Consider the following 16738-nt stretch of genomic DNA (forward strand, 5'->3'; position numbering starts at 1 on the left):
GAGGGGCTGTCTGGGAATGATTGGGGTGACTCCAGCCCCCAGAGGTCTCTCCTCCCAGCCCCTTCCTCCTGAAGAGCCAACTGGTCCTCCCCCTGGTGACATCTTCCTCACACTCCCTGAGTGGGGAATCTGGGCCAGGGGCTGGCTGGGAGTGGCCAGGGCTGCTCCAGCCCTTGGTTGCCCCTCCCTTCCCAACGGGCCCTTTAGACCCTTCCCCAGAGCTGCTCCTCTTCCTATGACCTCTCACCCTCCTCCTCATTCTCACCCGGCTTTTTGGGCGCACCCGATGCCCACTGAGTCCCTTTCCCAAACCTCCAAGGAGAAGGGGTGTAGGAGGAGGGGAAGAAACATACAGAGAGCTGGAAAGGGGGGTTGGGAGACAAGAAATAAAGACAGAGGGAGACACACATACACACACACAGCACAGAAAGGAAAGCCAACAGACTGAGAAACAGACAGAAAAAGAGGCAAAGACAGAAATAGAGACAGAGATAGAGTGGGAAACAAACTAACTCGCTGAGTCAGAATTATAAAAAGAGGGGGAGACAGAAGGACAAAGAAATAAACAGAAAATTAGACCCTAAGGAGATACAGGCAGAAAGGCAGACTGAAAGGGAAAACAGAAAGAAGAAAGAGAAGCCCGCAGAGTGTGCCAGCTGGCGGAATGGAGGGTTGCCTGGCATGGGCGATGTAGTGACCGAAGCCCGGGCAGACTGGGTGGGCACAAAGGAGCTGGAGCCCCAGCAGGGGTGAGGGGGCATGGGAGGGGCAGGCATTTTGCTGCTGCTGCTGCTGGCTCCAAGGGCAGGTGTGGCCTGGAGACCCCCAAAAGGAAAATGTCCTCTGAGCTGCTCCTGCTCCAAAGACAGTGCCCTGTGTGAAGGCTCCCTGGACCTGCCTGAGAGCTTCTCCCCAACCCTGCTATCACTGTGAGTGAGTGTCAGGCCCTTTGGGGGCCTGAGGGTGGGGATGGGAGTCCTGGGACCCCAGGGGTTGGGAGCAGAGTGCTAAGGAAATGGGCCAGCCAGGATCCCGGGAGATGGGCAGCAAAGGATGTTGGAATGCCCAAAAAGGGGGCTGCAAAGATTTGAAAGCAAGTGGAAGGGAAACTCCAAAAGGCAGCAGCAGCATTAGGGGCCTGGGAGGAGGGCTTGCCAGCAGGTGGGCTGAGTGCTGTCAGGATCCTTGCCAAGTGAGGTGGGCAAATAAATGTCTGTCTCCCTCGGATGGAGAGGAAATATGGCCAGGGCCAGGGTGGCATGCCAAGGTCCCCAGATAGGAGATGGCTCTGGGGTGGGACTGGAGCACCAGGGTGGTTTTCTCCTCACCCACCATTGCCCATGTCCCCAGCTCACTCGTTAGGACTGGAGTTACCCAGCTGAGAGCCGGCAGCTTCCTGAGGATGCCATCACTGCACCTGCTGTGAGTAGGGCCCAGCAGAGCCAACAACTAACTCACGGGAGTGGGTGTTCATGCACAGACTTGTGGGGCTGTGTGCACATGTATGCATATGTGTGTGTCTATGAAAGCAACCGAATCCACGCACATACTCACATTGCATACGTGTGTGTGTGTGTGTGTGTGTGTGTGTGTGTGTGTGACCATGCCCATGTAGGCTGAAGGTGGGTCAAGGTTAAAATGTTAGGGGGCAGCAACTCTGGAAATTTTTCTTTTTTGCTCCCTTGCCAGCCTCTTCACATTCAACTCGTTCTCCGTGATTGAAGATGATGCGTTTGTGGGCCTGTCTCATCTGCAGTACCTGTGAGTGAGGTCAGGGGATGGGGCCAGGAGGGGGCCCTGAGGGAGGAAGGAGGGCCCTTCTGTGGCTCCCAGAGTAGAGGGAGGTAGGGCTTGTTGCCCTGGGGAGAAAATGTCTGGACAAGGATCCCTCCTTGGGACCTGGAGAGGCAAAGGGCCTGGCCTCTTGGGAGGGGTAAGGGTTCCTGCTCAGCTGTGTCCTCTCAGCCCACTCACCTTGCCTCTGTGCGTTTGAAGATCCACAGAGCCTGGATACCCCGAGACTGTTTCTGCCCCTCCCTGACTTATGGAAGCCCCGGGAGGATGCAAAGAGACCAGAGAAAGGAAATGAACAGGAAACAACTCTGAGTTAGGTAGTGATGGTGGTGCTGTGGTGACAATAGTATGCCGGTGCCGGTGCCGGTGGTGTTGATGTTGGTGTTGAGGAGAGTGGTGATGGCAGAGGTCCTACTGCTGCTGCTCACAAGGAAGCCGGGGTGTTACTGAGGCTGATGGAGTGGGAATGATGTTGGCAAAAATGGCAGACCTAACGGTGATGGTGCTGTTGGTGATACTGATGACGAAGTTTGAGAGGTTGGTGGTAGTGACAATTATCAGTGCAGTGGACCTGGGTAATTCCAGTATTAGTACCAGTGTTGGTGTGGGTGGTGGCTGTGGGTAGAATGTTGGTGTTGGTGTAATAAAAATGTTGTTGGTACTAGGTTTGGTGGTGACGATGGAGGTATAAGCATGCATAGAAATTGTGGCAGTGGTGGTGTTAGGGGTGGCTGAGCAGGTGAGTTTTGGGGATAGTGGTGATGTTGGTGTTGCCAATTCTGGTGCTAGTGCTAATGCTTGTGATAATGGTGGCAGTGTTGGTGTGGGTGGTAGCAGTCATTTTGGTATTGATCATAAAGGCTGTGTTGTTGGTGCTGGCGTTGGTAAAGATGGTGCTGAAGATGGGAGTGTGTAGTGATACTGGTGTGGCGATGACGGTGGCAGTGTTGGTGAAGGTGGTGGCACAATATGGCATTGGGGTTGGTGACAATGAGCACTGGTCATAATGGGCAATGGTGGAGGTATTGGCGGTGACCCCTGTGCTAGCGCTGGTAGTGGTGGCCATAGCGGCAGTGCTGGCGATGGTGGCAGCAGTGTTCCCTGGGAGACTGACAGGACCACAGGGTCAGGTTCTTGGCTCCCAGAATTCTAGACTGAGACCTCGATGAGAATAGGTTTCTGAGGAGGCTTCCCCTGGGATTATGCCAAGTGCTGAGGGAGAATTCAGCACATTCCAGTAGTGTACGGTCACCATAGGGGTGAGTTCCCCCCAAAACTGTGGAAGCACAGCAAAAAACCGAGCGTCTCCCCCACCCCCTTCCCTCCACAGCTTCATCGAGGACAATGAGATTGGCTCCATATCTAAGAATGCCCTCAGAGGACTTCGCTCACTAACACACCTGTACGTGCCTCCACGGCCTCCCCCACGTGGCCCCAGGTCACCCTCACAGGCACCCATGTGCCATCGCCCAAAGACACAGGGTATCCTGATAGCTGCTGACGGGCCCTTCTCTTTCTCTCCATCCACCAGAAGCCTGGCCAATAACCATCTTGAGACCCTCCCCAGATACCTGTTCCGAGGCCTGGAGACCCTGACTCATGTGTGAGGCTCAAGGGGGCTGGGTGGGGAGGGTGGGAGTGTTTGTGAAGGGAGGAGCTGTCACCAAAAGTGGGCACAGTGCATACAGATGCAATGGTTTGTATTTTGTACACCACCCGTGGGGTTCTATCCTGAAGCCTTGTCTGGGGAGGGGGTGGGGAACATGGTCTCCAGGGGGTGGAAGCGGGTCGCAGCCCCTCCCCGGCCTCTTGCCCCAGGGACCTCCGCGGAAACCCGTTCCAGTGTGACTGCCGTGTCCTCTGGCTGCTGCAGTGGATGCCCAGCGTGAACGCCAGCGTGGGGACTGGGGCCTGTGCCGGTCCCACCACCCTGGCCCACGTGCAGCTCCGCCACCTCGACCCCAAGACGTTCAAGTGCAGAGCCATAGGTGGGGTCTTTCTCTGTGGGGTGGGAGGGACAGCAGGGTTGCCAGAAGAAGGCGGGAGATCGGGGAAAGCAGCCAGGGCTGAGGGGTTCTTCCTCACTTCTTGCTTCCTGCCATTTCCCGGCTGTGAGAGTGAGCAAGCAGCATCACCTCCCTGAGCCTCAGTTTTCTCATCTGTAAAATGGAGGTAATAAACATGCCATGGGACTGCTGTGAGAATTCAGTAATGTGTCCGTATGCCTGCAGAGCATTTGGCACAGGACCTGGGATGGGAGGACCCTAAATGTTCACTCTTGTTGCTGTTAATAACACAAAACTGGCGATTTCTAAAACGCTTCCTATGATCATTTTGCTTCCCCATAAATATCTTAGTACCGTTATGGGTACTGGGCAATGCAGAGAGCACAGCAGTGATATAGACAGCTCCAGGCCTTGCCCCACAGAGCCCACATTGCAGAGGAAAGCAGAGAATGGCAGCCCAGCATGATCAGGGCCAGGGCGGGGAAGCGCAGAGTGGTTGGGGATGTGGGGTTGTGGGGAGCCTACAGGGCCGTGGGAGCCAGAGCGAGGGCCAGACACTGCTGAAAGCGTGCTTCAAATCTGAGGGCCATTAATATAATAATAACTATTACTGTCAGCATCGTCTAAGAGTGACATATTTTAGGTCTGTGTGACTCAAAGAACAAGAGAATTGAACTTAAGGGTCATTCTTTATTGTTACTCAACAAACACTCACCGAGGTCCACTCTGTGCCCAGCCCTACAAGAGGCAGTGGGCACACTGCGGTGACCGAGATAGTCCTGGGTCCTGGCTCTGGGTACTGAGGGGAGGGCAGGCAGACATTAAATAAAACATTGCACAAATAAATGTATGTTACATGTTGTGGTAAACACAGAGAGTTATAAGGAAAATTAAGGGAGAGGGTCCTACCTTACATGGGGCTTCTAAGAAGGCTTCTCCGAAGAGGTGGGATTTGATCTGGATGTAGCTGAGTGAGGTACAGAGGGAAGGGCACTGTGGATAGAGGAGGCTGCATGTGCAATGGCCCTGAGGCAGCATAGAGCTTGTCCTGCTTGAGGATCAAAGGAGGATCAAAGGAAGGTTTGAGAGAGCAAGTAAGGGGAAGGACACAGATGAAGTCAAAGGTGCAGGGGCCTCATAGTATAAGACATCGAAAGCAACAGAGAGGAGAGTAGATTTCATCCTGAGGGCTGTGGGAAGTCACGGTAGGTTTTGAGCAGGGGGTGATAATTTGATAGACATTTAATTAATTAATTTATATGCTATTTTAAAAATGTTTTTATTTGATTGATTTTAGAGATAGGAAAGGAGAGAGTGAGTGAGAGAGAGAGAGGCAGGAACATCAATCTGTTCCCATATGTGCCCTGACTGGGGATCAAACTGGCAACTTCTGCCCTTCGGGAAGATGCTTTAACCAACCAGTGTCCAGCCAGGGCCATTTTGATGGACATTTAAAAAGATCCATCTTTGGATGGACATCCTTGGTAGTTTGGGTCATTACTTCAACCCTGGTGACTTCGGGCCAGTCACACAGAGTGAAGTAGGATGACCTGGAGTCACCTACTCAGCTCCAGCACCACTCTGCTGGGCAACCTGGGGGTACTCTGTTAACATGAAAGCTAAGTTGCTCTACCAGAGACTTTCAAAATACCATGAGTGAAAGAAGACAGAGGGTATAAGGTGTGCACTTCAGGCAGGTGGGCCAGCCTCTGTCACCTGTTGTCCTGGTGACACCAGGTTGTGGCCTGTCTATCTTCCAGTTCTTGGGGAGAAGGGGAAGGAGACCCAAGTCCAGGGCGAGCCGCCTTCATCCACGTGAAGCAAGCAGTCCAGCCAGCACTCTGCTCTTGTTACATTAGGAACTTGGTTTGGACATGGCCACACCTAACTTGAGGAGGGCATGCTGGGGAAGTGCTGGGATAGTGTGACTTCTCCTTGGGCAGTTTTGTGCCCAGCTCCAACCCTATTTCATGGAAAATGGGAAGGATGGTTTTTCCTGGATAACTGCTGCCTGTGTCTCTTAGGTTTAGTTTCCTCATCTGTAAAGTGGATATAATAATGGAATATACATCATAGGGATTTTCTCAAGTTAATTGAATTAATAAATGTGCTATTTCTAAGCAATTATTTGATGATGCCATGAAGCTTAGAAAATAAATATTACTATGTTGTTTTGAATTAATAATGTTATAGATAAAAATAAGATTCCACTCTATGTCCCTATGAGATGAACACTGTGAGGGTCCTTATTTCAGAGATGTACAAACCAAGGCTCAGCGAGGAGGACCTTTGGGGTCCCCTGGGCCTGCCTGACTCTCCTGCCACCCCCAGAGCTGTCCTGGTTCCAGACCGTCGGGGAGTCGGCATTGGGTGTGGAGCCTTTCTCCTACCAGGGGGAACCCCACGTTGTCTTGGCACAGCCCTTTGCAGGCCGCTGCCTGATCCTCGCCTGGGACTATGGCCTGCAGCGCTTCCAGCCGGAGGAAGAACTGTCAGGTGAGTCCCCCTCCCATCTTCCAGCCTGCCCAGTAGACAGCAGCCTTGCCTGGGGGCCTACCCTGCCCAGCCTAGCCGGCCTGACCTGCCTCTTGTTCCCTGACTCCTCCACAGCACCCTCGGTGGTATCCTGCAAGCCCCTGGTGCTGGGCCTGCGCCTCTTTGTTCTGGTGGCCCGCCTGTGGGGAGGCTCGCAGCTGTGGGCCAGGCCCAGCCCGGGCCTGCGCCTGGCTCCCACTCAGGCCCTGGCCCCAAAGAGGCTGCTGCGGCCCAATGATGCCGAGCTCCTGTGGCTAGATGGGCAGCCCTGCTTCGTGGTGGCTGATGCCTCCAAGGCGGGGAGCACCACGTTGCTGTGCCGCGACGGGCCTGGCTTTTACCCGCGCCAGAGCCTCCATGCCTGGCACCGGGACACGGACGCTGAGGTCCTTGAGCTTGATGGCCGGCCCCATCTGCTGCTGGCCTCCGCCTCACAGCGACCCGTGCTCTTCCACTGGTTTGAAGGCCACTTCGAGAGGCGCACAGACATCCCTGAGGCTGAAGACGTCTATGCTACACGCCACTTCCAGGCCAGCGGGGACGTGTTCCTGTGCCTGACACGCTATATTGGAGACTCCATGGTAAGTCTGGGCCCAACCAGGTGGGGGGGGGGGGCGGCAGAGGCCACAAGCCACCCCTGACCTGCAGCTGATTCCTACTCAGAGCTGCCTTTTCAGCACTGACCATCCAATATATGCTGATCTTTCAGCATTGACCCCCACCTTGCACACTGGCCTCCAAACTCACAGGCTGATCTTTAAACTCCAACCTCACCTAATATGCTGATCCTTGAACTCTGACCCCATCCCAACACTGACTTCAAGACTGTGTCCCCTCAAGGATTGCTGACCCTAATCTACTCCTCATCCCCCAACATAGACACTTGCTCTGAGATTCTGATTCTACCCCCAGACTCTAGCTGTGTAACTTTGATTCAGTCCAGGACTTACATTTAACCACAACACCACACTCTGTACCCCCAAGGCTGATGCCCACACCTTCCAGCACTCTCTTTTCAAGTAAGGTATAGCCCGGGGAGAGTCTGAGCCTAGAAGGCACTGATCTGACTCGGGTGTTCAGAGTGTCTGTGTGGGAGCTGACTGTGGGCACAGGAACAGGAGCAGGGTGATCAGGGAAGAGGTGGCAGTAGCTGGGTCAATGCGCAGCCAGAGGAGATTGGAGCAATATAGACTATAGTAGGTAAAATGGACAGATTTCATTACTGATGGATTCTATGTGGGGTGTGTGGGAGAGAGAAGGGCTAAGAACATGGCCTGAGCATCTATCTGGGTGGTAACATTTATGAAGATAAGAGAGCTATGAGAGTTTGGGAACCTACAGATCTGTTTACAAACTGTTCCAAGTCCTCCGAAGCCTAGGGGAATACCAGCAGGCCTGGCCCTCCTGGATCCCAGGCCTTAACCAGCTGCCACACTTCACAGGTCATGCGGTGGGATGGCTCCATGTTTCGCCGGCTGCAGCAACTTCCCTCACGTGGTGCCCATGTCTTCCAGCCACTGCTCGTTGCCAGGGACCAGCTGGCTATCCTGGGCAGTGACTTCGCCTTCAGCCAGGTCTTCCGCCTTGAGCCTGACACAGGGCTTCTGGAACCATTACAGGAGCTGGGGCCCCCAGCCTTGGTGGCCCCCCGGGCCTTTGCCCACATCGCCATGGCTGGCAAACGCTTCCTCTTTGCTGCTTGCTTCAAGGGCCCCACACAAATCTACCAGCTTCATGAGTTAGACCTCAGTGCCTGACACTGGATGGGGGACCCTGGACATGGCTGGTGAGGGAGCTGGCATGGAGAGCCTTAGGCCTCTGACACCCCCTTGACTGACCTCCTGGCTCCACTTGGGGTTATGGCTAGTCCTATGAGATACTGGCCGCAGGCCAAGTTTTAGGCAAGAGTTGCCCTTTCTTTCTTCAGCAATATCTTGGCTGGGGGTCAAATGCCCCCCACTAAAGGTGATGTGGAAACCCAGGCTGGGGCGCAGAGCCATAATCCAGAAGTCGTGGTGGGGGTAATGTGCAGCGTTCCATGAGGTCTGGAAGCTGGAAGCACCCACTCCCCTTAACCCACCCCTATCTCTCCTGCTCCCTGTGAAAGTACTCAGGAGGAGTTAGCTTTTTTTTCCTATCCCTTCTAAACTCAATTTGGCCAATCGCTTTTAGTGCACGCCTCCATGACGTCACAGTTGCTGGGCAGGTTTTTCTGTCCGGTTTACTAACTTCCTCTGCCGTTTATGCGCATGCCCGCTGCCAAGGCGGAAAGCTAGTATGTTTTGACTCTTGGTCTTGCGAGAGGAATGGGAGAGAAAGTGAGAGTTGTTGCGGGAACCCTGTATACCACTTTCTGGTGGGTGACAGGGGTGCAGGCAGAAGGTGTATGAGCTCAATAAATGCGCTGTGCACCCGCCCACCCGTTGTTGTAGGATCATTGGAAGTGTCTCTGGAGTGCTGTGGATGGGGGGCATTGTCCCAGGAGCAGTATTATGGCGGAGGAGATCCTAGGGGTGCATTTTGGCTTCCCTTGGTGAGCTTTCAGAGTTGTCTAAGGAGCGTGGATTCATGATAATGAGGTGCTCATGATATGTTTGAGGGATTAGGGCATTATTAGGGGACAGGTCACAAGTTTACTGTGGGTCTCTTAGGGTATCTTTTGGGTGTTTTGAAGGGTTTCAGTGGTGGCCCTGGGGGATATTTGGAGGTCTTACTGTGTTTTGAGGAGTCTCAAGGGAGTTTGAGCTTCATTGGCCATCATATGGCACACCATATGGCCATCATATATTATTAGGGTTATCATGGACAATTATTTAAAGGTCTCACAGGGACATTTGGATATTAGGAAGGGCCTTCTGTAATAAAGCGGGGTCTCGGTAGTGAGTGGTCATAGGAGTCTTACTGTTAGAATCATAAGCCATCTGGGTATGCATGTCGTGGTAGGATGATCCCAGTCCATCTGAGTGCCCCAGCATTTCATCTGGTTACAGTTCCATTTCACTCTCAAAAATGTCCCCCATTTGAATACTAGAAAATTTTAAATTGTACATGCAGCTGTCATGGCCATAGAGGCAGAGGACAGACCCTATGCCATTCACCAGGCCATGAGGGAATAGGCCTTTAGGCGTTTCCTGACAAAGAGATTCAGCCTCCAGTTTCTGTGGCAGCCTCCAATGCATGTCTACCTTCTCCTGGCCCCCCAAATCCTACCCCAAAGCACGCAGGGAGTTTCAAGACTACTTGGGGAGGAGGCAAGATCATTTTAGATTAAAAATTGAACAAAGAGACCCCACCAGTGAGAAGTGAGGTGATGCCTGGAAAGACCATCTGAGGAGAGGAGGGAGAATTCCATTCTGGAGTCAGGTTCCTGTGCAGAACCAGGACTTGAGAAAAGGGAGAGGTCTCTGCTCTTTCACTGATCCATCCTCAGCAGTTATGGGCAGAACCTGGGAAAGGTAATGAGGTCAGCTTGTGAGAATGGATGGAGTTCTTTCTCCCTTGGGCACATGCTCGTAGACACACCTCACATCCCATGTTCCTCTCAGCCCCACCTGTCCCTGTCTTACCTGGAGTGACAAGAGGTGGGTTGTCCCCTGGTCGGTGGCTGGGAAAAGAAAAGTGGTGAGCTTTGTATTCACCTGTTTGCCCTCTACCTCAGTACTTTAAGATTCTCAGCTTTCCCTAAACTAGCTTCCTGGCTATTTTTCCATCGTAGATGTGTACCACCCCAGGGTCCAAAGCATTTTAAGATTTGGGGCCTTCTGAGGATTTTCCTCTCTGGAGAATAAACCTAGGAAGTCTTAATGGCAAGCTTTCTCCAGGACAGAGCCTGGAGGCCTGGCTTCTTTCTGCAGGGTTTATCTCTTTCACCCCTGAAAGGTATCTGTCTGTCCAGCATGAGGCAGGCACATACCAGGAACCCATCTCACCTGGGCTTCTGTTTGAACTTGCATTTGCATTTCCCACCTGTTGGGGAGAAGGAAATGGTCGGGAGAGGGGACTCACAGCCCTGTCCCACCCTGCTCCCAGCCAGCTGCTCCACTCACTCAAGAGGACGATGATGCCCATGGCGCACAGAATCCCTGCGCAGACGAGCCCACCGACCCGGAGGCTGTGCCAGTCTAGGAGAAACCCAGAGGGGGCACTCAGTGCCGGGCGTTGTCCTCCCTACCCCAGCCCCCATCCACTTCACAGAGATGTATTGGGCACCTGCGATGTGCTGGGTGTTGAGGATACAGCAGTGCAGAAAACAAACCCCAACCCTCCTTTGCTCACATTTTGTTAACACACAAGCAAGTGACATTTAATGCAGGGTCAGGTGGAGAGAAGCGATTTGATGACAAATAAGTACAGCCAGGGAGCAGAAAGTCAGAGGGCAGCTCTTTTAGGGAGAGTGATCAGGGAAGGCGTCTCCGAGGGGCCCCACTCCAGCGGAAACATGGAGAGGGGAAGGGAGGGCGCTGTGCGGTTTGTGGAAGAAAGTGTTCCAGGCAGAGGAATCAGAAGCTACAAAGGTCTGGAGGCTGAGAGTGTGTCTGCTGAGTCTGAGCAACAGCAGTGAGGGGCAGGGGAGAGTGAGAACAGGAGTGACAGAGAGCAGGTCAGGTGGAATCTGGAGGCTACTGGGGGATTTGCATCAAATAGCTTAGCTCCTCTAGTAAGTTTTCTCAAGTCAGCCCTTCTCCCAACAGACTTGACTTGAACCATAACAAGGGCTTCTTATGAACTGTCTTTGCATCTTGTGAACTGTACTTATGGATAATCATGGGCTCCCTGAGGACCAGGCTGGCATGTCTTGTTCCCTAATCCACTGTGTTCACTGGTCAATGCCCCAGTGCAGTCCTGTCCTTGCCTCCTTTCCACCCACATCAGACCCTCACCCAGCCCTATATAGGACCCATAGCACAAATAATAGAGGGGCGGGGGTAGGAGGAGAGAAGGGAGGGACAGCAATTCTTACCATAGTAAAAAGGACTGTTTTTATCTGAAAGGAAAGAAAAAAAGAATATGAATCTAGGAGTATAGCTGGGATGTAGGCATCCTAGGGGAGAATTTGGGGCTTGGACTGGTAGAAGAAGACGATCTGACTTACCTTCTGGGTCATTGGCGCTCAGGATGGGCAGGCCTGGCGGGAGAAGCGGGAAGGAGAGGAGATGGGGGTGCCAGCCCCAGTGAAGCTGGCAGGCAGGACCATGAGGCCTCAGGGATAAGGTCCCCTGACAGACGGTTCCCCACTTCCCGAGGGTGCAGGGTTCCAGCCCCAAACTAGCTGCTCCGGTATGTCCCGTCTTGGAGATGTGGACGCCCCCACCCACTCAGCCCCAGCATTTTGCCTTCTAAGATAGGTTTGAGCCTGACCTGTGGTGGCGCAGTGGATAAAGCGTCGACCTGGAATACTGAGGTCGCCGGTTCAAAACCCTGGGCTTGCCTGGTCAAGGCACATATGGGAGTTGATGCTTCCTGCTCCTCCCCCTGTTCTCTCTCTATCTCTCCCTCTCTCTCTCTCCCCTCTCTCTCTAATAAAAATGAATAAATAAAATCTAAAAAAGTAAATAAAAAAAAATTAAAATAGGTTTGATCTGGGGGGCTTTTGGCCACCCTTTGACCTGATGTTTCCAGACACCTGGCTAATTGACTCCTTCTCTGGAAACAGAGCAACATTCTCGTCCATGTGACAGATGGTATCCGTTCCAAGTCATTCTCAGAGCTTGTCTCCCTATTGTGCCACATCCACACCTCAGCTGTTCTGATGTTTGTTCACCACTCCCCTTTAAAGCAACTTACTAATTATAAACTTAATATGCTTTATTGAAAAATGCACCAGCCCTGGCCGGTTGGCTCAGCGGTAGAGCGTCGGCCTAGCATGCAGGAGTCCCGGGTTCGATTCCCGGCCAGGGCACACAGGAAAAGTGCCCATCTGCTTCTCCACCCCTCCCCCTCTCCTTTCTCTCTGTCTCTTCCCCTCCCGCAGCTGAGGCTCCATTGGAGCAAAGATGGTCCGGGCGCTGGGGATGGCTCCTTGGCCTCTGCCCCAGGCGCTAGAGTGGCTCTGGTCGCAACAGAGCGACGCCCCGGAGGGGCAGAACATTGCCCCCTGGTGGGCAGAGCTTCGCCCCTCTGGTGGGCGTGCTGGGTGGAACTCGGTAGGGTGCATGCAGGAGTCTGTCTCTGACTGTCTCTCCCCGTTTCCAGCTTCAGAAAAATACCAAAAAAAAAAAGGAAAAATGCACCTTTCTATCACCATTTTAAATGGAGTACCAATCTTGCCTAACGTAACAGGTAAAAACAAGTATAGTGAAAGCAGAGGACTAGCCTGGCCTATGGTGGCACAGTGGATAAAGCCTTGACCTGGAACACTGAGGTTGCCGGTTCGAAACCCTGGGCTTGCCTGGTCAAGGCACATATGGGAGTTGATGCTTCCTGCTCCTACCCCCTTCTCTCTCTCTCTCTAAAATGAATAAAGTCTTAAAAAATATTTTTTTAAAAAAAGAAAGCAAAGGACTAGAATTAAATTCTGGGTAGAGTTGGGTTGCCTGAGCGCTGGGCTTAGGCTCTGTTCTTTCTTTGTTAAAGGAAGATTAATAATTTTAAATTATTTAAAGTACAAACACATAGTGCTTTTACTGTATAGGTACTATGTACTTTTCAAATGCCAACTTGTTTAATTCTCACAATGACTCTATAAGTAAGTGCTATTATTGTCCTAATTTTTACAGATAGGGAAACTGAGACACAATTCATAACCTGTTACATAACCTCTAACCTCCACCTTACCCCTTGTAATAAGGTGTTAGAGAAGTGTGAAAGACGCAGCCCAAGCCTGAGCCTCTTCCTTGACGTCATCAATGAGACATCAAGATGGAACCTTTTGCCTGACCAGGCGGTGGCGCAGTGGACAGAGCGTCGGACTGGGATGCTGAAGACCCAGGTTCGAGACCCCGAGGTCGCCAGCTTGAGTACAGGCTCATCTGGTTTGAGCAAAGCTCACCAGCTTGGACCCAAGATCACTAGCTTGAGCAAGGGGTTACTCAGTCTGCTGAAGGCCCACGGTCAAGGCACATATGAGAAAGCAATCAATGAACAATTAAGGTGTTGCAACGAAAAACTGATGATTGATGCTTCTCATCTCTCTCCGTTCCTGTCTGTCTGTCCCTATCTATCCCTCTCTCTGACTCTCACTCTGTCTCTGTAAAAAAAAAAAAAAAAAAAAAAAAAAAAAAATGGAAACTTTCTAACTTTCTAGCCCATTGAGGGGCTGCTATGAAAGGTCCTTTCTGTGTTCTCTTCAGATCGCCACATGACACTTCTTCCCTCAAGATGATGTCCTGACAGCCACCACCCACATGGGAGGCAGAAATCATGAGAGAGACATGCGTGGGGCTTGCCGGCCACTGAGCTAAGGGTTCAGGGGAAAGGCATTTCAGGAGACGGCACTCACCTGCCAGCAGAACGAGCAGGCTCAGGGCCACTTGTTGCATGATGGAGCACCAGCCTGCAGGGGGTGGGAGGGCCCGGCTTCAGCAGGGCCACAGGGATGCCACCAGGGCCTCTGATTCCCATCCCCTCCTAGTCCATACCCCACCCACAGTACACAGCTTGCCCCAGGGCAGGAAGGTTGGTAACAAAGGCTGAGCAGCAAGGAGCTAAAAAGTGCAGTGGGAACTAGGTGAGGACTCAGACCTGATGAGGGAGCAGCAGTAACTCCCCGGACATGCACTTGAGGCTTGAAGTGAATCACCCTGGCAACCAGATGAGGGAGAAACTGCCTGCAATTAACCCCGTTTTACTGATTGGGAAACTGAGGCTCTGATAGGTGCCTTGTCAGAAGTGGGATTTAAACCAGGCCCAGCTCTGCTGTGGCTGTTCCTAACTCGGGACTCTCAGGGCCTCAGGGTGTTCTGAGAATGGGCTGTTAGAAGCCAGGTGGCAGGAGGCCCTTCCGGGAATGCCTCCCATAGACAGCTTGCAGCCTGCCCGCCATGCCCAGACTTTGCAGACCGTAGGCTGCTCAAGGCAGGGTGTGGAACAGAGACAGACTTGGAGGAAGAATTGGCCCGGCCACAGCCCCAGCCCCATTTTTTGTGCCACCTGACCCCTGACCCCCATTTCTGCCCCACCCTGCCCATCCCAATCCAATCCCTGGGTCTGCCTCTACCCTAGTTCCAGCCCCTGCCAAGCTCCTCCTGGCACCAAACTCTTCCTCCTTTCCCAGGGAGCCTTGCCCAGCGTGAAGAAAACCCCTCTGTCGCCTCCTTGTCTAGGGCCAGTCCATCCTCCCACCATTCTCTGTGCCTGCAATAAGCACCTGGTCTCTGCGTGTCCTTCTGCGCTCTCCCTGCCCCTGTTCCACAGCCACAAGCATATATTGTCAGAACCGTGATAGCAAGAGCTTACACTCACTCTGATCCACCCTGTGCTGGGCATTGCCAAAGGACTCTCCTGGGTTTTCACTCATTTAATCTCCCCAGAAACCCTGCAGGTCATGTTATATACCTCATTTAATGATGTGAAAACATATATCCTCCCCAACCCTGGGAAAAAGCCCATTTGATAGTCGCTGCTCTGTCCCCGTGGGGACTCCTGTCCACAGCTGTAGAGAGCAACCCACCATCTCTCTCTTCCTCTGTTCTCTCCATGTAACTCCCACCTGAGTTGCTTTCTGTTTCGGGGGAGAGCCTGCAGATTTGAGGAGCATTACTAAAGATGTTTAGGAACCCACAAAGTTTTGGGGAGATCTGGAGTGAGTGTGTGGGCAGGATGGCCCAGTGGTTCTGGGCTCAGGTCTGTAGAAGGACTGCTGTTGTTAATAGCTATCTTGTGAGGCCGTCACCATGACTATACTAGTACCAGAATCCCATGGCTATACTAGTGCTAGTAACAAGAGTTTGGGCTTACTGAGCATTCACCCAATGGCAGGTGCTATTATCAGCTCTGTACACTTGTGTACAACCTTCTCAGGCTGATGGAGTTGGCATTCTGATTAGCCCATGGTGCTGTTGCAACCCTGTAATCCCTGCTAAACTTAATACGCTACATACACTCCGTCACCCACAACTCGGAGTCTCAGATCCTAAGCCTCTTTCCATGGTCTCCAAGTCCTCCGCCTGCTGCAAGGCCTCTATTGCTCCCCTCCCCGGGGCATCACCCAGCACCCCCAGCTCAGGGGAGACAGATGGTGGTCTTAGCCATACCCCAGCCCCTGCACATTTCCAGCCTGGCTTTCCCTGGGACAGGCTGCTGGAGGGCTAGGATCTGGGAGTCTGCCCTCCCGTGCCCCGTCAGGCCCTGGGCCACTCCCAAACTGACTGTAGTTGGCATGAGGCTTGCAGATGAAGGTTCTGCCTTTCCTTTCTTCTTCCTGGCCCCAGAGGTCCTGTCTCTGCCACCGGCCCTCTGCCCTCCTCTCTGTTCCTCCATAATGGTAGTGAGGCCTCTCAGGCATACAGAATGAGCTCCCCCCGCCCAACCCTGTGTTCCCTGAAGTCTCCTACCCAGCTCCCATTTCACAGCTCCTCAGGAACCACCATCTTTGTTACCTAGATCCACAGGACCCCACTCCTAGACACTCCGAGTCCAGCCAGTCACCCTCCATTTACTCTGATAACCCCAACACCCATGGTCCACTTAGATACCCCCTTCACTCGGTACCCTCAACCCACCCCTGCCCACCCGGATACTCGCAGTACTCCAGGTACTTCTGGTCCACTCAGACACCCTGATCAATCCAGACACCCAGTCCCACCTGTGGACCTCATCCTCACCCCAGCTGGCTCACCCAGGCCCCGAGAGGAGACTGATGGGAGGAGGATCTCATTAGGGACTTGCTCTAATTTCGTGCACCCCCTCAGAAAAGGACCTTGAAGATGGAAGGTTCTAGGGTCCTTAACAGAGAGCATGGAGCAGGGGATCCCCAACTCTTACCTGTGCGTCTCCCCAGGCTGCGTGGAGGCCCCAGGTTCGGCTTGACTCCTGCTTTTATCTGAAGCTGCCACGCCCTAAGCAAACTTGGGCAGAGCTGGGCAGGTAGAGAACAAGTCTGACTCCCTAAAGCACAGGGGCTCTCATCCCATTCCTGCTCTTAAAGAGACAGCTCCTGCCGCCACCACCTCCATTAGTGATAGGGAGCTCCCTGGGGTCCAAGGTCACAGCAGCCTCAGGTGAGGTGCAGTGAGAGTAGGATGGGCTGGAACCCCCCCCCCAAAGTAGGGGAGGGAGTTTTCTCCAGTCTTCTGCCCCTCAGAAAAGGACTTAGAAAGAAGGTCCAGGGTCTTTAACAGCAGTGTCAGTCTGGTGGCCTGGTGGCCTGGCGGGGTGATGGGAGAGGGCTATACAGGGGTGTCATATCCTAATTTCTTTTACTTAGATTGTGTGTTGTGCTTAAAGGAGGGATTGGTGGCAATTGT

General features: G+C 52.9%; 2 protein-coding genes across 3 annotated transcripts; one reads left to right on the plus strand and one right to left on the minus strand.

The window, feature by feature from the left end:
* The first annotated feature begins 168 nt into the window (after positions 1 to 168).
* LGI4 (leucine rich repeat LGI family member 4) lies at positions 169 to 9427 on the plus strand. Its single transcript, XM_066350257.1, has 9 exons — positions 169 to 929; positions 1351 to 1422; positions 1690 to 1761; positions 3125 to 3196; positions 3326 to 3397; positions 3613 to 3782; positions 6132 to 6296; positions 6411 to 6916; positions 7778 to 9427. Exons 1-9 carry the CDS (start codon positions 760 to 762, stop codon positions 8090 to 8092), a joined length of 1614 nt encoding a protein of 537 aa, XP_066206354.1. The 5' UTR covers positions 169 to 759; the 3' UTR covers positions 8093 to 9427.
* A 153-nt stretch (positions 9428 to 9580) lies between these two features.
* On the minus strand, positions 9581 to 16334 carry FXYD3 (FXYD domain containing ion transport regulator 3). 2 transcript variants are annotated; one of them, XM_066350261.1, is made up of 8 exons: positions 16257 to 16334; positions 13774 to 13827; positions 11428 to 11460; positions 11296 to 11319; positions 10382 to 10456; positions 10265 to 10301; positions 9902 to 9939; positions 9581 to 9781 (listed from the first exon to the last, which is right to left on the minus strand). In XM_066350261.1, exons 2-8 carry the CDS (start codon positions 13811 to 13813, stop codon positions 9762 to 9764), a joined length of 267 nt encoding a protein of 88 aa, XP_066206358.1. In that variant the 5' UTR covers positions 13814 to 13827; positions 16257 to 16334; the 3' UTR covers positions 9581 to 9761. The 2 variants fall into 2 exon arrangements, with proteins under 2 accessions (XP_066206358.1, XP_066206357.1); XM_066350260.1 differs by having other exon boundaries at positions 13774 to 13850; positions 16257 to 16307.
* Positions 16335 to 16738: the final 404 nt, after the last annotated feature.

The sequence above is a fragment of the Saccopteryx leptura genome, chromosome 9 (genome assembly GCF_036850995.1).
Source record: "Saccopteryx leptura isolate mSacLep1 chromosome 9, mSacLep1_pri_phased_curated, whole genome shotgun sequence".
Classification (NCBI taxonomy): domain Eukaryota; kingdom Metazoa; phylum Chordata; class Mammalia; order Chiroptera; family Emballonuridae; genus Saccopteryx; species Saccopteryx leptura.